Raw genomic sequence first — 20,059 nt, forward strand, 5'->3', positions numbered from 1 at the left:
GTAGGCCACTAGAGTTGTGGATAACATGGGTAAAAATCATGTAATGACAAGATATATTTTTCCCCAAGAGAAAATATCTGTGATAAAGATATAAACTTCCAGTTTTAAGAAACATGAGACATCACTTTTAAACAGAAAGGATGTCCCTGCAAGGGAATCATAGGAAGAAAACTGTGCTCTCTTGTGCTAGAGCAGATCTATTCCCTTATAGAATTTGATATTTACAAGTATTTACAAAATTCTTATAGAGTTTTAGTATTTACAAAGGTGGATACGAGGTCACAGCACAGAATATCCAATAAGGAGGGTGATTGTGAATTGCCCATGTTTTTCTGAATAAATGTTCTCTGTCATCTAATTGATTATAAACACTTCTGTTTGTTAATGACTTAATCATTTAATTTTACACAAAAGGAAGAGCTTAAATTATTTAGGGAACAGTAAAAGCTACAAACTATCATGTGACAATTTAAAAAAAAAACTTCAGAAAACAAAAGAAATCTACCTAGTGGAAGAAAATTAGAAAGATTCGATTTTAATGTAAAAGTAAATTTTAAAAATCAGCTCTGACACTAAAAACATTATCAAAATGAATTTTGGGTAAGGAATATTAAACCAAATTAAAAGGAAAAATGTTTCCACTTATCCTTCGGACTACACCTAAGACAGGTATGTCTTATTAGTATTGTTTTTCATCATGGAGAGATATTTAAAGAGAATGTCCCTCCTTTGTTGTGGTTTGCCACAGCTGCACTGAAAAAGTATAAAAGTCCAGGACACAGGGTGACATCCATTCTCAGGACGCTCACCTTCAACTTCAGACCCAGTCCTCATCCCCTGACACAATGAGCTACTACTATGGCAACTACTATGGTGGCCTGGGCTATGGCCTTGGTGGCTTCAGTGGCCTGGGCTATGGCTATGGTTCCCGCTATGGCATTGGGGGCTATGGTGGTTATGGCTATGGCTACTTCCGTCCCTCTTTCTATGGAAGATACTACTCATCTGGATTTTACTGAAAAAGTTCGGCATTACTGCTGAACTCAGAATGTTTCTCAAATTTTAATTCTATAGCACTCTCTCTCTCTATTTTTAAGATCAGACCACCATGCATTGATGCCATTGCAACCATGGGAATCCATGTCTCTGTTAAAGGATTCAACTCTTCAATTTGCACTTCGTTATCTCTTATTAGTTGTGATGGGTTGGCTCTCTGCCTTTCCCTTCTGTAACATTTCTGGAGTTTTATTCTAATAAATTTTCATTTTGAATACATAATATCTGGTGTCATTCTTCATACTTTTAAGTACAATGGATTTTAAGGAATTTTTAATTAAAATTACTTCTGCCATGGAATTTTTACTTGGTAATAGCACAGCTTAGAAATGAACATCAATAAAAATACAAGCAAGTAACTAACTGTGTCAGATCAATTTTGCTGTGCTGACACTTTTTGTTCATACTGTAATGATATTCCATATAACTAAATAAATTCAGACTTACTAGTACTTAGAATAATAACATTCTTTATAATATTTAAATTCTCAGCAGCATCTTTTATTTTCAATACAGTCATGAATTATTAAAAATTTTAATGCTATATAAGGAAAATCATCTTTCTTATAGATATTTCTTTCTGAACTGAGCATTGTTCAAGAGGGAATTCATCTGAACCTCTTGACTTTGGGGGCCTCCTTGGTAGTCCAAGGTGTAGAAGTCTGTTGCTCTATTCTATTTGTCTTTCCACAATCTCTGACCCTACAAAATAAGAATAATATGGGTTGAATAGTGTTCACTCAAAATTTGGGTACTTCTGAAAACATAAGAACAGGACTTTATTTGGAAGTATATATTTTGCAGATCAAATTAGTTAAAATGAGGTCATACTGGAGAAATGTGTGCCCTTAATCAAATGTGATTAATGCACAGTGGCCTCCCCTTTTCTGTGAGGAATATTTTGGTGGATACCCCAAATTATGGATAGTACCGAACTCTGCATATTCTGATTTTTTCCCCTATACATGCATACCTATGATAAAAGGCAATTTATAACAATAAGATACCAACAATAGTAACTAATATTAAAATAGAATATTTATAACTATATACTCTAATAAAAGTTACTATATCTCAAAATAGCCTACTGTACTGTACTGTACTGTACTCTATTTTCAGACCCCAGTTGACTAATAACATTAGTCATATTCCATGTGACTACACAGGAGAGATTAGAGTGAGATGTTGACTAGTCAAGGAAATCTTGGCTTCTAGTACAAACAGAGGCTAAAAGACAGACATGAACAGATTCTCCTGTATGATCTTTGAAAAGAACATTGTCGTTTTCTTGACATCCTGATTCCAGAAGTCTAGCATTCAGAATTATTTTTTGAAGGCAAAATTTTTGCTGTATATGTTTATACTGGGAATTGACCCTAGAGTTACTCTACCCCAGGCCTTTTTAATTTTTTTTTAAATTTTGAGACAGGGTCTAAGTTGCCAAGACTGGTCTTGAATGTGTGATCCTCCTTCCTCAGCCTCCAAAATTGCTGGGATTATAGGCATGTGCTTCTGTGCCTGGCAAAATTTTGTAGTTTTAAGCTTACCACTTTATGGTACTTGTTGGAGCAGCAGTAAGTATCAGATAGTCCGAGATTTATCTATCTTGCCCAACATTTCTGGTTATTTCAGGACTGTAGCATATGCTATGTAACTTTTGAGATAAGATCTTTTTAAATTTTCTTTTTATTTAAAAACTTAGAAGTTGATTATGAATTAATGTTTCTGTGTCTTCTTCCAATTCCAAATGAGCACTGATATTTGTTTCTCATTTTTACTATATTGGAATCTGTTCCAGAGAATGATCATTGACTCTTGCCTATGTTGAGTCTTCCCTGTTCAGTCCTATCTATGAATGATTTCCATTGTCTCTCATCAAAATGCATGAATTTCATGTGGTGTTACAGGTCCCAAGTGATTCACAAAGGTGCATGTTCAACAATGAGTTCATCCACTGAGTGATAAATGTTGTCATGGAACGTTCCTTTGATGATATAAAAGTAGAAAATCTTAGGAAGAGACACAGTGACTCCAACCAAACAGCCTCTTCAATCAGTTCTATAATGAGTTTTTATTTTGCACCCAAAAAATTCAGTAAAAATTTTTAACTTAGGGAGTACATATTTTCACTCATGAAGATTTTTTAAAAGATTGTTTTATGAGTCCCTATAATGTACCTTTTAAGATGAAATTAAAGGAAAACTGGAGATTGCTAGAAAATAAAACATAGGAGGATAGTATTTATATAGAGGAAGCATGATTTTCTCTGTGTCATAAATTTGAGGATGAGTATACAAAGGTTGTTCATAGTTTATTTTTTATTTTTGCTTATACAAAAATTGACATACATCTGTCAATAAAAATTACTACAACTAATTGGTCTGTTGTGTGGAATAAAAAAATACTCTTGGGAATAAAAAATAGAAAGATCGATCAAATAGACATGAATTGAAACAATTGTATAAGTCACCACCAGGAAAAAACAAAAAACAAAAAAAACTTCACATGTGAACTGTTTGTGAAAAGTCATGTAAATGAAAAATAAATGTATTTTTGTTGTGACAATAAATAATAAAATGAAAAGCTCATGAAATTATCAAGGGAAATTGATGTTAGAGGAATAAAATTTGATTAGCAAGAATACAGTTCAGGAGGAGCTATGCAAAATAAACAAAGTTATTTTTTTCATATTATCTTAATTTTGTTGCTAAAAGGGAATAGCAGAGAATAAAAGTATATATATATATATATATATATATATATATATATATATATATATATATATATATATAATGGTTCATATCCAGATACAGTATGGCTTTAATAAGGTTGGCACAGAATATGTGTAGCAAATCATATTCTTTCCTTGATTTTGGTAGGTTGAGTAGAAATAAGTTAATACTAAGCAGACACATTTCAAGAAATTAAGTGAAAATACCAAATAAGAAAGAGGTAAGAAAAAAATTCAATAAGAGCTTAAAGTTTTCAGATTCCATTGCTTTTTAGAAAGTGTTACTTATACTAAAAAGGGAGGAGAAACATCCAAGTAACACAAATACATTTCATTGTGAACAACAGATTTTATACCAGTGGCATAATAAAGTTGGGTGATAGAATAGATCTGATCTGTATACAGAGAATAAAGGAGTTTATTACCTATAGAAAATTTATTAAAAATAGAAATACCGGTTAAAAGTTTTCTTTTTAAAAATTATATTGGGAAATTTAAAACTTATAATAGAATACTTCTTACTTTCTCACTAAAAATTATGACACAAAATTCCTCAAAATATTATTTTTCAAACTCAATAAAGATATATTATAATATGGATGCAAACTTAAAATTAGTGTGTATCCTTTACTTATCTTTTAGTATAATTTGTATCATACATGGGAACTTATTTTGGCAAACTCCCAGATACACAATTTAGCTTTAGCCCATGCAGATTTAGATATACACATTCACATGAAAATACATTTGTAAAAGCTCAGGTTATTGATGCCAACTCAGGGGGAGTTTCTAAGTCGTGCAATATCTACACTTTTCTCTTTTTAAACAGACACTTAGTGTTATTGTGTTTTAATTTGTATTTTTCTAATGATAAAGAATGCTGGTCATATTTTACTATGCCTACTTCCTATCCATCTATAATTTTCTTTGGTTAAATGAATGGTAGAACTTCTGTTCATTTGAGCAGCATAAACATGTGTTTGTTTTAATTATTTTATACATGTATGCCCAAATGTGACAATAAATTTATTAAAAATCTATTCTTTCTCTATGAAATTGCCAACTTACTTTTACTGTAATCTATTGACCATATTTATTTGAATCTATTTCAAATATTGTCTGTGCTGATAATTAATATATATATAAATATATACTGTTTATTATATATATAGTAATTACTAATATTACTTCTTACTCTTTATAAAAATCCATAAATTTAATTCTATTTTTTCTGTTATTAAAATAGCCACTTTATATTTCTTTTGACTACAATATACATGTTATACCTTTCTAGATCTTATTTTTGACTGACATATGCTTTTAAATTTAAGGTGAATTTCTTAAAGACAACATATATTTTTAACTTACCTCTTAAAATCTGCAGTGATGATGTCTCTCTCCTATTTAGCATTTAGTTCATATTTTATGTTATTGATACACTTGGGTTGAAATCTGTCTCAGTGAGCTCTTTTCTCTTTGTTCCATCTGTTCTTGTTCACACACATCTTCTACTAATACATTTTCTGTCTTCAGCTAGTTTTGAATTTTTAGAAAATTCTTTTATATTATTAAACTCTTATTTATGCATTTAAAAAAAGTTAGTCATTCTCTTACCATACTGTCTGCATGTTATAAAATATAACTTCCATTCCTGCCTCCCATCATTTTTGCTATTGCTGTCAAATATTTTGTTTCCACATAAAGTTCACACAATCATTACATTAAAATATTTTTGCCTTAAGAAATCAGTTTGATTCAGAAAACATAAAAAATGAATATTATTTTTCACCAACTATTTTATTTTCAACACTCAATCTCTTTGCATAAATGCAAGACTTTTTGATCTGTGATAAGTTGCAGGAGATGACATCCTTCATTATGTTTATGCTTCTGTGTCAGGATGTAGACAAGCCGAAAGGAAAACCCGGAAGGAGATCTTAGCCTACCTGTTATCCCACGTCACAGCAGAGAAGGCAGAGCACACCTCCACTTTGCAAATCTCATGCAAAATGCTTTTGGTGGGCCCTGATAGCCCAGAACTATGTAGGGAAGTGTAAACTTAGAAATGTGGTAACACCTAGGAGATGTTACATATCCACTCTGGGAGATATTTTCTAAAAGGCAATTTGGTGAATACAGAAGAATTTTGCTTCTTCAAATGATGGTGGTTGACACACTGTCATACAGAGAATAGAAGGAGAAAAGATGAATAGTATTTGTTCACTATTTTTCTCTGAATATATTCATGTGAATTGAAATTAGTTTTGCTTATTCACAAAGATGGACTCATTTGTATGCCTTTCTATGTAATGCTAGAGCCAAATGAAATATATATTTTAAAACAGATAACTGTATATGGAAATATATGCAGCATCACTTGGAAATGACAGAGGTCTAGGAGATGTGAGGAAAGGTCTCACCGCTTCAGTGTAGACTTGCACTACCACATTGAATGCAGAAATAGTTACAAATACTACATATAAGTAAAGGAAGATAATCATGGAACCCAGAAACTGATCCTATGAAATTATGATTGAATAAATTCAGAGAAATATATCTTCATGTGTCTTTGACACTACACTAAAAAAGAAAGGCTTGCCTTAAAGCACTGTTTTTCACTAAAGATGTATTTTTTAAAGAGAAATCACTTATGTGTAGTGGTTTTCCTCACCTTTAGTTGGGAAGCACTTAAGTCCAGGTGCAGAGGGTGACTCCTTTCTCAGAAAAGTCACCTTCAACACAAACCCAGTCCTCAGCCCTGATGCAATGAGCAACTAATGAGGAAACTTCCTGTAGCCTTGGCTCTGGCCTTGTGGCTTTGGTGGCCTGAGTTATGGCTGTGGTTCCAGTGATGGCCTTGAAAGCCTTGACTACTTTCCACCTTCTTTTTATGGAAGATGTTGGCCATCTGGTTTTACTAAAATATTACAAAATGCAGACATATTCAAAAATGCCTTATTATTTCCATCAGATGCTTCTTTTTCTTTACTATGCTCTTTGACATATATGTTTTCTTTCACCATTGAAAAAGACATCCAAGACAAATTTCTAGATCTGCAAAGATCTCTTTCCTTACTCAAATTTTTATCATGCAAGCAGGATAACCTCATTCCTGCTCCATTGTTGACATGTACCGTCTTTCTTTCTCCTTTTTAGGATATGTCTAGCATATCCCATAATAGACTTCATTTATAAAAATCTAAAACTCTGCTTTGTTTATTTTTGTGCATCTTAATGACCATTCATTTATATTATTGACATATGTGTATCATATTTCATGAAATATGATTCTCTGTTCCATGGGTTATTATCTCATTCTTTAAAAAAAAAAAAAAAAAACTCATACAATTTTAGCAAACTCCTTTATTTCACATGGTACTCCTTTTTTTTTTTCTCATCACATTGAACTAAATATATTTAGACATTGGCAGCTTCTAACTTAACATTTACCCTGAGTTTACATAAATTTGAATATCATGTGAAGTGATGCTTAGGGTGTGGAGCCTTTCTTTGGGTAGTCATTATTTCATGAACTTAACAAGAAGCAGATGCCCTCAGCTCACTGCTCAGCCTCCAGGTTGGCCTTCTACCATCGTCTCCCTAAAATCAAGGCAAAGGTGCAGGTTTGACTTTATTTCCCATTTGCTGCATCTATAAAGGAGGTAGAGAACATGAGAATTTTTATCTCTGTTTACATCTTCATTGTTTTACCCTTCCCATGTATTCCACTGAACTTCTGGACTTTATCCCTACCTTCATTCTTACCTTCATAAATGGAAGTTGACTAAAATAAGTGGTTCTACTTCTTTTTTCCAACTCAGATGGAATCATAGTATTCCTTATTTAAAATATTTTATGCATGATTTGCCTTTGTAGTCTTAACTCAGACAAGAGGCTTGTTTTTGCCTTCTAACTCATTTTTTTTTTTGGCTTCTTTAGATCTGGAATTTTATATGATACACTCTGTAATACAATTCTCAGTGTATTACATGGACCTTGATGATTTTTACATGAGGCCCACAAGTACATGTAACACTGTGTTCAACAACTGATATGTGTGTGTGTGTGTATACACATACATACACATGTGTATGCATATCAGTTTATATATATATATATATATATATATATATATATATATATATATATATATCATTATATCAATGCATATTTTATATATTGTTATATCAATATAGATATATCAACATATTAATAAATGTCAATAGAAATATTATGAAAGGTTTATTGACCACAATGTTGACATTAGAGATAATCTGAGAGTTGATTGTCACTGACTCCATCTAGAGTCAGCACATTTTATCCCTTCTTGTGGCACATATTTACTAGCCTCTAAAATAAATGTAAGAAGGATCTTAATCTACTTGATAAAGAAATATATGATACAACAATTCAAAAAGGATTTTTTTCAAAATGTCCTCATCCTTTAGAAATCATCTGCTAGAGATTATCTTCAGAGACAAAAAGTACCTGTAAAGGTAGTGGCATGTTATTAAGTGTTGGCTAGAAATAATACAGTAGGGAGCAAGTGGGTGGAGATCTATACAAAACACAATTTCTCAGCTTTTGAAATCTTTTGCAATAAGTGATGGGGATTCTTATACTGTCCTTTCACTTTTACATATTTAAAATGTTTAATAATTAGAAGTTTAGAACATCCTCAGTGTTGTATTTTGCAGAAATGAAATCACACTTAAAAAAAAAAAAGATCATACTAAAAGTACAATCAAAATGATAACTGCATATACATCGCCCTGGGAGGGAAAAAATGTTACCCCCGGAACAACAGATTAGATCGTAAAATGTACTTCGGGATTACTAAAATAAAAATACCTCATGAACTTAAATGAAGATTGAAATTATTTTTACCTAACATTGTGGTGAATTTGGAAGGGGAGAATGGTAGAGAACTACATTGGGTTTAAGCAAAAGGAATTGGAACCAGATGACATGCTACTGCTGCCCCAGTCCTGCATCATGCTGTGAGACTCAGAGCTCAGAGTCTGCGCCCAGCCTTGGAGATGAGAAAGAAAGGACGGATATTTAAAGACATGAATTTCAAAGATGTCAAGCTGACCGATGTGACAAGTGATGAAAAAGAATGTCAGGTGAGCCTATGTTTTCAAGAACCTTGAATTAACCTGCCACTGTCATGATCAAAAGATAAAAGCAGACATACCTTTAAATTGAAATTAATGGAATTTTGATCTCAGACTGCTCACATTTGCTGTCAACTGCATTTATCATGGAGTGTTTATAAGATCAGGATTCTTAAGTAATTTTGTTCTGCATTCAGTATTTGTTACATTTCCCAGGAAACACATCAAAGAATGGCCTTTGCTTCGTTGTTGAGAACATTTTCATTTTGGAATCAAAGTGACATTCCGAAACTAACTTTAGCAAAAATATATTAATTTTTTTTCATTTTGCTTTTTATTTTTTTATTGATTTTTATGTTGGCTTTGATTCCTGATTCTCTGAAAAACTAATTTTCCTAAATCCTACATTTACCTCTTTTGTAATACTCAGCTTACCCAAGTGATTGTCAACTGAATATGTGTTCTAAGCAATGAATGTCGCCAGACATTTTTAAACTTATGCATCTTGAATAATAAAAAAAAGAAATCTTAGGACCTGATTGTTGGATTCATTTTTTTATGTAAAGCTAAGATATATTGATTTCAAATACCTTCAAATAGAAACAAAAACAGATAAAATAATGCTGATGTTTTCCATTATTCCACAAAAAAAAAAAAAAAAATATATATATATATATATATATATATATATATATTCACTGTATCTCATATTCATTACTCTGTTACTATTTAATTCCAGTCTTTATTTATGATAATACTATTTCAAAAGCTTCCTCATGTGGTCTCATTGCTTTTGAGAATTTTCTTTATAATCTATATTTCCCAGAAAACGAGTTTTCCTAAAAATCATTTAACTCTTATCAATGTTCTGATAAAAACCTAGAATAAAATTCAAGACCCAAAACATAGAATTTGGCTGAATGAAGACATATTTTACTTTTTTTTCCCATTGGACACTAATGGACACTCTTTATGTCTTTTCTATTTAATTTCTATCCATGCTTTCAGATTGATGTCATCTCTAGACTTAGGGAACAGTTGAACCCCCACCAAAATGGCTAGCTACTCTACCTTTCCCTTAAAATCAGTTTATCCACCACTCATTTTGCTCTCTTATAAAGTGCCAAATAATGTTTAAAGAAAACTACTAATATGCATGTGCACATATTCAAAAACACATACAACAGATGGACATTCATATTTTGGAACAGTGGAAGTGTATACTTCCCTAGTTCATGGAGTAGTTGCTTGTGTAGTTGCCACTAATCATATCCCAGTCCAACTGGTTGTCAAAATACTTTTCCATAAGAAAAAAAAAATACAATTAAGCTCAAGAAATTCAATTAAACTTTGTTCTATTATTTCAATATCAATTTTTAATACTCTTTTTCTTTGAAAGTTGAAATTTGAAATAGTTTTTCATGGAAATACCTATTAGGTCTTCTATGCAATAACAATATACATTTAAATTAATGTTTCAGGAAAATAAAAATTAAAAATATTGACATTTTAGGTTTTTTGCAAGATATTATGTTAATCTTAAGAGGTCCAAAGATCAAATCTAACAGCTAAAAGGGTTTGTAAGTAGCAGGTTACAAAATGAAAAACTTGATTTTTCAAGCTGACAGGGTCAAGGGGGTAAGCACAGGAGAGTTGGAAAAGGCCAGAAGGAAAAATGGTTGGAAGAAGCCATAGGAAGGAGGAGGTAGAACTTCAAGATTAATAAAATGTTCTGAGAAAAAGATCAGAGCGTGAAGTCAACTGAAGTTTCATGAAACAATTGGAGGAGACTTCCCCTTTAGAGTGGAAAGAATGAAAAGTTAGGTTTGGATTTTATTTTGACAGGATTTGAATAGTGATCCCATGAATATGAATATGTTTAAAAGGTTACTCAAAAAAGACAAAAGAAGAGAAAAAGACAAACAGTTTCTGAAATTCTTTTGATATAGATACATTCTCATACTCTGAAACTAAGAGTAGATATTCAGTGTTTTTTTTAATCACATAACCATTATATTAGTTTACTGCATCACAGAGTTAAAGAAAATAATAAATTTAAATTTAGTATAAAAAACAAGATGAAGGAGATGTGATTACACAATGATAAAAACTCCTTGTATGTGAACTAAGGAGCTTAACTATTAATATTAGGTTAAAAATATGTGGACATATTAACACTGAAGACATGAAAAAATTATTTGTTACAACAACAGACTTAGAACTTAAACTGAAATCAAAGTAAAAAATTTTTCACGCATATTTGAAACCACACTTAATAAGAAAGGTATGGGTAAATAGCATTATTTTTCTCAAGGATGAATTTTCAAAGAGAATGTCCCTCCTTTGTTGTGGTTTGCCACAGCTACACCTAGAAAGTATAAAAGTCCAGGACACATGGTGACATCCATTCTCAGGACGCTCACCTTCAACTTCAGACACAGTCCTCAGCCTCTGACACAATGAGCTACTACTATGGCAACTACTATGGTGGCCTGGGCTATGGCCTTGGTGGCTTCAGTGGCCTGGGCTATGGCTATGGCTCCCGCTATGGCTTTGGGGGCTATGGTGGTTATGGCTATGGCTACTTCAGCCCCTCTTTCTACAGAGGATACTATTCATCTGGATTTTACTGAAAACTTCACCACCTCCGTTGTCTGTTTCCTGACCCAGCATCCATCACTCAGGCTGGACATCCTCAACCCTGCTGTGCTGAGCACATGAAGAGTTCTTCTTTTTCCCTTCAGTGATGTCACCGGGAATGTTATTCCAATAAACACTCTGTGAAGATTCTAAACTTTTTTCAGTTTTTGTATTTTTCCACCTAAATGTTGTTTTGTTCATAATTTGGGCATATCTAAGAAATATATTTCACGTAAGCACATTTTCCCCATGCAATTATATATTTCTTTACAAAAACGAATAAAATTTTGAGATGATGAGTATACTTCTTGGCTTGTCTTGATCATTATTTGATGTGTGCTTGTATGAAAACATCACATTTTACAATATAAATATGTACATTATTTTATGTCTATTAAAATTCTTAAAAAGACGTGATCATACTTTTTGCTAGTACCTTCTTTGTTTTATGTGGCACCTACTTATGTATTTATTCCTTTTTACTTGAATTCTAGAGAAAATGTGTATTTAGACAATCTTAATTCTTATAACTATTGAATTTTTTTCACATAATTACCAAAGCGAGTATTTATTCTGACCATCATACATCAGGAAAGGTGATATTTTGTAGGATATTTTAGTAAAAGTACAGTTGTTTTATGAGCTATACCAGGAAGAGCTGCTCATGCCCTGTTCTTGGTTGTGTTCTGTGCCCTCACCAGTGACTTCTCACAGAAGGACACACCAGGCTTCACTCCAGTTCTGCTGCCTGCCCTGATCACCCCACCAGATTCTAGTTGTGCCAATGAGGGAGACAGTCTGAGAACCAGCTTTGTCCATGTTCCGTGTTTTCACTGTTATTGTTTTAACAGAGGGCATTCAGTTCTCCAGGTTTAATCCTACTGTTCTTTATACACACAAAATATTGAAAGTTGATTTTGAGTCAAGGTTTTTATAACCTTTTACAACATATGTCTAATATTGGAATTTTCTTCTCATTTAAATCTGGGAAGGGAGGGTCCTATAGGTGTCTTTTTGGTTCCTTGCCTCAAATTTAAGACAAATTATCAACATCTAACTCTGGTTTTGAAATCTTCTGATCCCTAGTTATACACATTGGGAATCCTTCTTAGAAGTTTTACTTCACTACACATGGCACTAGATTCTTCATGGATCTTAAGCAATTCTACTTAGATTTTACTACCCGATTCATGAACACAGAGTTTTTGCTGATCTTTTTAGGACAGTGAAATGGGAGAAGACTTGGGTGATGACCCTTTACTGCTTCGAATTAGAACTTAGGACCATCAATAAATCACATAGCAGTTATTCACATAGTAATACATTGAAACTGACAAGGAACTTTAAACAGTAGGAGGAATAGATGCTATTTTAAGAACATAGCTAAAATGGTTTTCAAATACACTTGGCCTTGACTTGATATTTATTTAAATTTAAGACTGGTTTAGGGTGGCTCCTTATACTACTGTACCTGCTTCTCTGTACTAAGAAAATATTCTTTAAGGAGAATGTTAGAAAACATTTAGCATTTTTACTTTATTGAAAGACAATGGAGTTTATTTTTTTAATTATTTAATTAATTTATTTGTTTTAATTGAGGCAATGGAATTTAAAGAAAATGGAGAGTTGTATAAAATGGAAATATACTTCGTGAGAAAATTGAAAAACACTAGAAATTAAACAAATTAAAGAAAGGTACAAAGAGGAAGAAAGCATTTATGTTGTTATGGGAAAGAAGAAGAAATATTATTCAAAGAACAAAGAGGATACTGGAACTTAAGTGTCAGGTTTCTATAATCATACTAAGCTTAGCACATGTTTATGCTTAAATAATTGGTCAGTAGAAACAAGGGTTTTATATTATATTGCAAGAAAAAAAAACAGTTTTAGTTTCCACAATCCATCATTTAAGACATTCAGAAAATAATATATTAAATTTTTTTATTTTTATAATTCACATATAGCTATAGTACATATTTATGAGGTATGTACAATAATTCAATATATGCATGCAATGTGTAATCAGCAATTTTCTTTCCATGATTTATCACTTCTTGTGTTGGGAAACTTTCAACTCCTTAAACTACATATAAAATATGATGAATATGTGATAAATAAATAATAAGTTAGGAACACCCTACTAACAGTACAACATTAGAAGTTATTACTGATATTTAACCATATTTTGATACTAATCAACATTATTCTGTCCATGTTGACACAGATTTTAAAAAGCATTTAAAAGAAAATAATTGAAAGCCGGATAAGATACTGCTGCAGAAAACCTGAAATTTTACAGAGGAGACCCAATTCAAATTCTATGCCCAACATTGGAGTTTGAAATAGAAAGGGAGAAAACTTAAGAAGACATTTCAAGAATTTCTGGCAGATTGATTTTTTGGATGATGATAAAGCAAAGGAGAGCAAACTGAGTTTTCAGGGTTAATGACCTGAAGAAACTTGCTTCTCCCAGTTACATAAAAAGAAGTAGATATACATTTGAGTCTAAATTTGATGAAAGTTTGATTTTAGACTGTTTACATTGCTGCAGCAATTGCCAAGTGAAAATACATTGTGAGCACAGTGGTACTTGATTTATGGTTTTATGTAATTATAATTTCATGTATTTCTAATTATGTATTGAGTGTAGTTACTAAGAAACACCTCCAAATCTGTCCTCTGCAAACTAACTATGAAACCTTAATTCAGAGCAAAGAAGTCAAAATGACATTTAAAACTTCAGTAAAAATCAAAATACTTATTTTTCAGAAGTTTTTTTTTGTTTTTAATTAGAAAAATGTTTTCATTAATGAGTTCTCATTTTGACTTTTTAAAACAAAATTCCCAGTCCATTGAATGTTGACTAAGTAGAAATCTGAAGAAATAGACTTCATCAAAATCATTTAAACTTATGCAAAATTAATCAGAAGTAATATGGCCTAATAACTGCTTATTATTTAGAAAAATAAGATTGACCTGTAGGTATATTACACCTTGTATTTGAACATAAAGACATAACTATAGGTAGAAAGTTGCTTGTCCATAAAAATCTATAGAAATGTTAGAGATTTTAATAATATTTCTTGTATGTATCCTCTATATTCATTTTTTACTTCATTTTTGAATAAAAACATTGTAAAAGCCTTCCAGGTGCTCTCCCTACTCACCAGAATTTGCCATGTAATCCACACTGCACAGAAGAGATGTATTCCTGAAACATGACTTTTCTGAGGTCACTGCCTAAAAGCATAGAACATCAGACCTGCCCCACCCATCATAAGCCACTTGAGTGCTCACCCATCCATTATTCCCTAAACTCTGTGCCACTCCTACAGCTTTTGGCTCAGTGAGGACATATCTGCTTACGTTTATCTCCAGTAGTAAACTCACCTTCTTGTTCCTTGCCAGAGCTACCCCGTCCCCTTTTATTTATTTCATAAGACTCCGTGCCTCCTAGATGCAACTCACTTAACTCTTTCTCCAGAGTCATTTGACAGGATGTTGCAGCTTCTCTAACAGTAACTTCCTCCAAGTCACTTACAAAGTCAACGTCAGCACCCATCATCTTACTTTTCTATATACTGTCTCTAGTTATTTATTTTAAGAACCCACATATATATTCATCCAGACCGCAAATACTACACAGACATATTATTTTATGTCAAAAAGACATTCATTTGTATATTTATGATGACAGTTCCTTTCACATAATATATTAATATGAATATTCTACTGACTATACTAGCTTTAATTATTATGATAATGTGTATTAGCAATTTTAAACATGGCATGTTATTTCACATAAATTTTCCCCACAAAATTGTTCACAAATTAAATTGGTATGTTTGGGAAAGGGAGCACTTTTAAGTTAAACAAATGTGTACTTCACTTCTACAAGAGATTCTATTAGGCCTCAGAAAAATAAGTTCCATACTCTCAAAATGTGTATAATCAAGTTCAAGTAACTAGTTGAAAAATGAGAAAAAAAAGGCTAATTCTGCTGGAGGCTGTGTTAATTTTTTTTTAAAGTAGCAGGTAAGCAGCTTGTGGACTGGAGTGGTGGCAGAGGCTCTAACGAGAGCAGAAGGGGGTCACTTCAGAGTGAGAAAGAAAGTGTGAGACAAAGCACAGAATGAAAAGGCAAAAGAAATATTAAGGAACAATTGACATGAACTTATGTAAGTAAAACATTGGTTCCATGTTAAGAAAATCAAATGGAGATAGAAGCAAGGTGCAGAGGCAAAGTGGCAGAACAGCAGAACGACAGAACAACCCCTTGTCCAAGCTTCCAGCTTTATTTATACAATAGGTTACATAAGGTCACTGGCATCAGTAGTACATTATTGTTCACTGTGTCTTTAGGCAGGTTACAGAGTTAGCAACATTATGCAGCTTATTTGTCAGTTACATACTATAGTTGCAGTGTGCAATGTTAAGAGATTTGCGTAGCTCTCAAGAACATCTATTGTTTAAAGTTATTGTTATGTGGACAAATTCAGGCTCTTGGAGCTTGGTGAAACATTGTGGTTGTCTAATAAAAGAGTTCCTTTTTTCCCAGGAGCTGAGTGCCTGAGATCAAGCTCAAGGCTGATAAGTGTCTTGCACAAAGGCTCCTCACGTATGGCATTGCCACAGCAGCTAGGCATTGCACGTGTTAGTAGTGACCTTACTAGTTCCTGGGGGAAACTTCAAGTGTGGAAAACAGGATGCCTGTTACCCCCTGGGGGTTTGCTCACCAGAGGAACGTTGTCCTGTACATTTCCACAACCGGAATCCGTACAGTGCCACATTAGTTATTATAGTAAAAATATTGAAAATGTAAGCTCAGATTAATTTATTGTAAGAATTTAAATTCATCCTTTGAAAATAAGATATTTAGAAAGTTATCATAACAATATAACAACAAAGAGAAAAGCCTCATATTTTTCACATGCTCCCCTACAAAATATACATTTCCATGGTCTCAATTTGAATTCTGTCATTTGAGATTATTTAAAAATTTTTCACTAGTTGATTAATCAATAGGGAGAATGCAGAATGCACCATCCTGAGAAAAGATAATTTCCGAAGTAAAATGAAGATGTCATTGACAATGGGAAATATCCCAGGCTACTGGAATTAAGGGAACCTAATGTGTAAGATGTAGACACAGATGGAAGTAAAATCAAAAGCTTTGAAGACTGAAAATAACTACTAATAACTACTAATAGCTTTTTTATATTCAATTAAAAAGCCAGGTTCCAAGGTTTGAAAAAATAAATTCAAAGGAACATGGTCCTCCTGCATGTTTGGAACCATCCTTAATAAGAAAAGTATGATTAAATAGCACTGCATTTCACCAAAGATTTCAAAGGAATAACTCTTCTTTGTTGTGGTTTACCACAGCTCCACCTAGAAAGTATAAAAGTCCAGCACACATGGTGACATCCATTTTCAGGAAGCTCACCTTCAACTTCAGACCCAGTCCTCAGCCTCTGACACAATGAGCTACTACTATGGCAACTACTATGGTGGCCTGGGCTATGGGCTTGGTGGTTTCAGTGGCCTGGGCTATGGCTATGGCTCCCGCTATGGCCTTGGGGGCTATGGTGGTTATGGCTATGGCTACTTCCGTCCATCTTTCTATAGAGGATACTATTCATCTGGATTTTACTGAAAACTTCACCACCTCTGTTATCTGTTTCCTGACCCCGCATCCATCATTCAGGCTGGAAATCTGCACCCCTGCTGTGCTGTGCACATGAAGAGTTCTTCATTTTCCATTCTGTTATATTGCTAGGCATGTTATTCCAATAAAAACTCTTTGTGAAAATTTTAAAACTTGTTCGTTTATATCTGTGCACCCTAATATATTTTATTCTTAAAATTGACATACTTGAACAATATATTTCACTGAGACCTTCAATTATCCCTTTCCTCTTCTTTAATCGGATACACTTTTCACCAGTAGCTCCTTTGTTTATTGTGGCATATGTTCAGATGTTTCTTGCTCCTTCATTTGATATTGTGTAAAACTTAATATATACATGTCCCTAATTCCTATGAACATATAGAGACATAATCTGCATAACAATTTTGTTTCATGAAACCTTGATTTGGGATTTTAGGACAGAATTTTTTTTTTTAGAGTGTTTGGTCTTTAAACATGGTATTTCTATGTGTTTCACAAGAAAAAGCTGTGCACACCTTGCTCCTGTCTGGGTCCAGTGTGCCCTCACCTGGCGCCTTCTTAAGAAACAATGGCAGGGATACCCAGGGCTTGGATCTAGCCTGGTGCTCCCCAGAGCAGCCTGCCACAGTCTGTATGTATAAATGAGATGCAAAGTCTGAGAATATGCTTTGTCTCCATTCAGTGATGTTTTTAGTTTTATTGTTTGAACTTGTACCATTTAAATTTTCAGGCTTGGCCCTATTTTCTCTACACATTAAAAAATAATGAGAATGGATTGCGAATGAAAGTTATTTACAGTTGTTTCCAACTCATCGTTAATTATTTCTTATTTATGCCTTAAAGAGCAGTTGTATTGCAGGTCTTTTCTTAGGAATCTCCCCTCAACCTGAGCCCAGGTATTGACCTGTAGCCTGCTTTGAGGTATGATTGGATGGCTGATCTTTAGTTTTTAGTGATATATGATGTAATTCTCAACTACGAATTTTCTTAATTGGATAATTTAGAGAAGTCTTTAAAAGTAATTCTCAGTAATTCTTTTGCATATTGTTCATGAACTAACTCTTTGGGCTGAATTTGTTATGATTTCAAGAACTAAGGAATAATTTGGATAATGAATCTCTCTGGTTCAAGCTAAAGCTAGTACCCTTTAACCAATTAATAATTTAGCATTTAGTCATTTATATTTCACTAAAGTGAATCTGGTAAGGAACTTTAAATATTAGACTTTGAGTTGCAAAAAAATTAATAATATATTTTATAAACTCTCCTAAAGGTTTTTGGAATACAATTGACCAATCTTAATAATTCTTAAAAATGAATGACAGGTCCATGGGTGTTCTTTTTACTAAGGTACCTACTTTGCCATATTAGCCAATTTTAGAAAAATTAGGTACTAACTAATATGGAAAAGTAGGTATTATAATAAAAAGTACCATTTTAGGAAACAGATAAATAAGTATGCCTATGACAGGTTCTCTAGATAGTATAGAAGATAGTTAAATGTACTAAAATAATTCCACTTAAAAAGCAGAATCCCTTTGCAAAAAATGTTAGAATTTAAACAATTAGATGTTGTAATAATAAAAGAGGAAACCAGAGTTATGAAAAATTGTGCTGTGAATGGATTATTATGAATGTAGTGTACTCCACTATTGTCATGTATGTAAGAAATAAATTTAAAAAATGAAAAAAAATTTAAAAAAGAGGAAACCAGCATGTGAACTGTTACGAGAAAGAAAAAGAAAACACTATCAATAAAACAGAGAAGAAATTAAGATTTATATTCAATTTTCCAGGTATTTGCCTCTGGAATGCATCATATTAATGTTTTAAAATAACAAGTACAACAATAAAATATATCTAATAAATGTTAAAGGAGTGATACATGAAAAATAGTCACAATGTGTTAGAGAGAATGATTGAAGGTCAAGAAAAGGATGCTATAGTAGTTCTGACACTTGCCAAAGAAGTCCAATTTGAAAGTCTATAGTCAATGGTTGTATTTGACATACAGAGAAAGTGAATTTAAGGAGATATATGACAAAAGTATCATTCATACAAATAATATGTGACAGTGAAAAAAAGGAATGATAGCGGAGTCAGATATTCAGGGCTAATGATCTAATAGAGTTGGTCTTAGTTATGTGAAAAGAAAAATAGATATTTATTTGAATAGGAAATCAATGAAAGCTTTATTTCTACATTGCCACTTGGACTGACAATGAAAGTATGTTGTGGACAGAATGCTATTTGATTGACATGTTCATGTAACAGCATTTTAATGAAATTTCCATTCATATATTATTATGGTTACTGAAATTTCCCTACTGTACAACTAATAATTGATTCTTAATTCAGAATATGAGAGGAAATCTTCTCCAAACTGGTGTGAACATTAAAATATTTATTTTTGCAAGACTCTTAAAATATTATCATTAATGCATTCTCATTTCTGTTTTCAATTCCACTGCAATTGATTGGTGGCTAATAGGAACCTGGAAGAAATGAAATTTATCATAAATATTTAAACTTATGCAAAAAGTAATTGGAAATCTTAGATCCTACTACTGTATATTTTGCTAATTTTAAAAAAGTTAACTGAAAAGAATAAAACAGGTGCTTTTAAGTACAGAAAAATAACACCTACCATGTGTAAATTTTACACTTTTCTCTAAAAATCGATGCAAATATTATTGATTTTAAATATGCCTTGTATTTATCCTCTCCTATCCATTTTTCTCACTTTGTTCTTAAATGGAACATTGTAAAAGCCTTCTAAGTGCTCCACCCACTTTCTAGAATCTGTCATACAATGGATACTGCACACAAGAAACTTATTTCTGA

General features: G+C 32.5%; 3 protein-coding genes across 3 annotated transcripts; all 3 read left to right on the plus strand.

Annotated features, from left to right (window-relative positions):
• Positions 1–845: 845 nt before the first annotated feature.
• Positions 846–1,019, plus strand: LOC114087590 (keratin-associated protein 19-9b-like). Its single transcript, XM_027929091.2, has one exon. The coding sequence runs from the start codon at positions 846–848 to the stop codon at positions 1,017–1,019; it is 174 nt and encodes a 57-aa protein (XP_027784892.2).
• A 10,344-nt stretch (positions 1,020–11,363) lies between these two features.
• Positions 11,364–11,537, plus strand: LOC114087566 (keratin-associated protein 19-9b-like). The gene has a single exon (XM_027929044.3). The coding sequence runs from the start codon at positions 11,364–11,366 to the stop codon at positions 11,535–11,537; it is 174 nt and encodes a 57-aa protein (XP_027784845.3).
• A 5,489-nt stretch (positions 11,538–17,026) lies between these two features.
• LOC139706765 (keratin-associated protein 19-9b-like) lies at positions 17,027–17,200 on the plus strand. The gene has a single exon (XM_071615791.1). It carries the CDS (start codon positions 17,027–17,029, stop codon positions 17,198–17,200), a length of 174 nt encoding a protein of 57 aa, XP_071471892.1.
• The last annotated feature ends 2,859 nt before the right edge of the window (positions 17,201–20,059 follow it).

This window comes from Marmota flaviventris, chromosome 8 (genome assembly GCF_047511675.1).
Source record: "Marmota flaviventris isolate mMarFla1 chromosome 8, mMarFla1.hap1, whole genome shotgun sequence".
Classification (NCBI taxonomy): domain Eukaryota; kingdom Metazoa; phylum Chordata; class Mammalia; order Rodentia; family Sciuridae; genus Marmota; species Marmota flaviventris.

Bases quoted from the DNA above. Each gene is read 5' to 3' on its own strand.
- LOC114087590 (XM_027929091.2), top strand. From the start codon at position 846: ATGAGCTACTACTATGGCAACTACTATGGTGGCCTGGGCTATGGCCTT.
- LOC114087566 (XM_027929044.3), top strand. From the start codon at position 11,364: ATGAGCTACTACTATGGCAACTACTATGGTGGCCTGGGCTATGGCCTT.
- LOC139706765 (XM_071615791.1), top strand. From the start codon at position 17,027: ATGAGCTACTACTATGGCAACTACTATGGTGGCCTGGGCTATGGGCTT.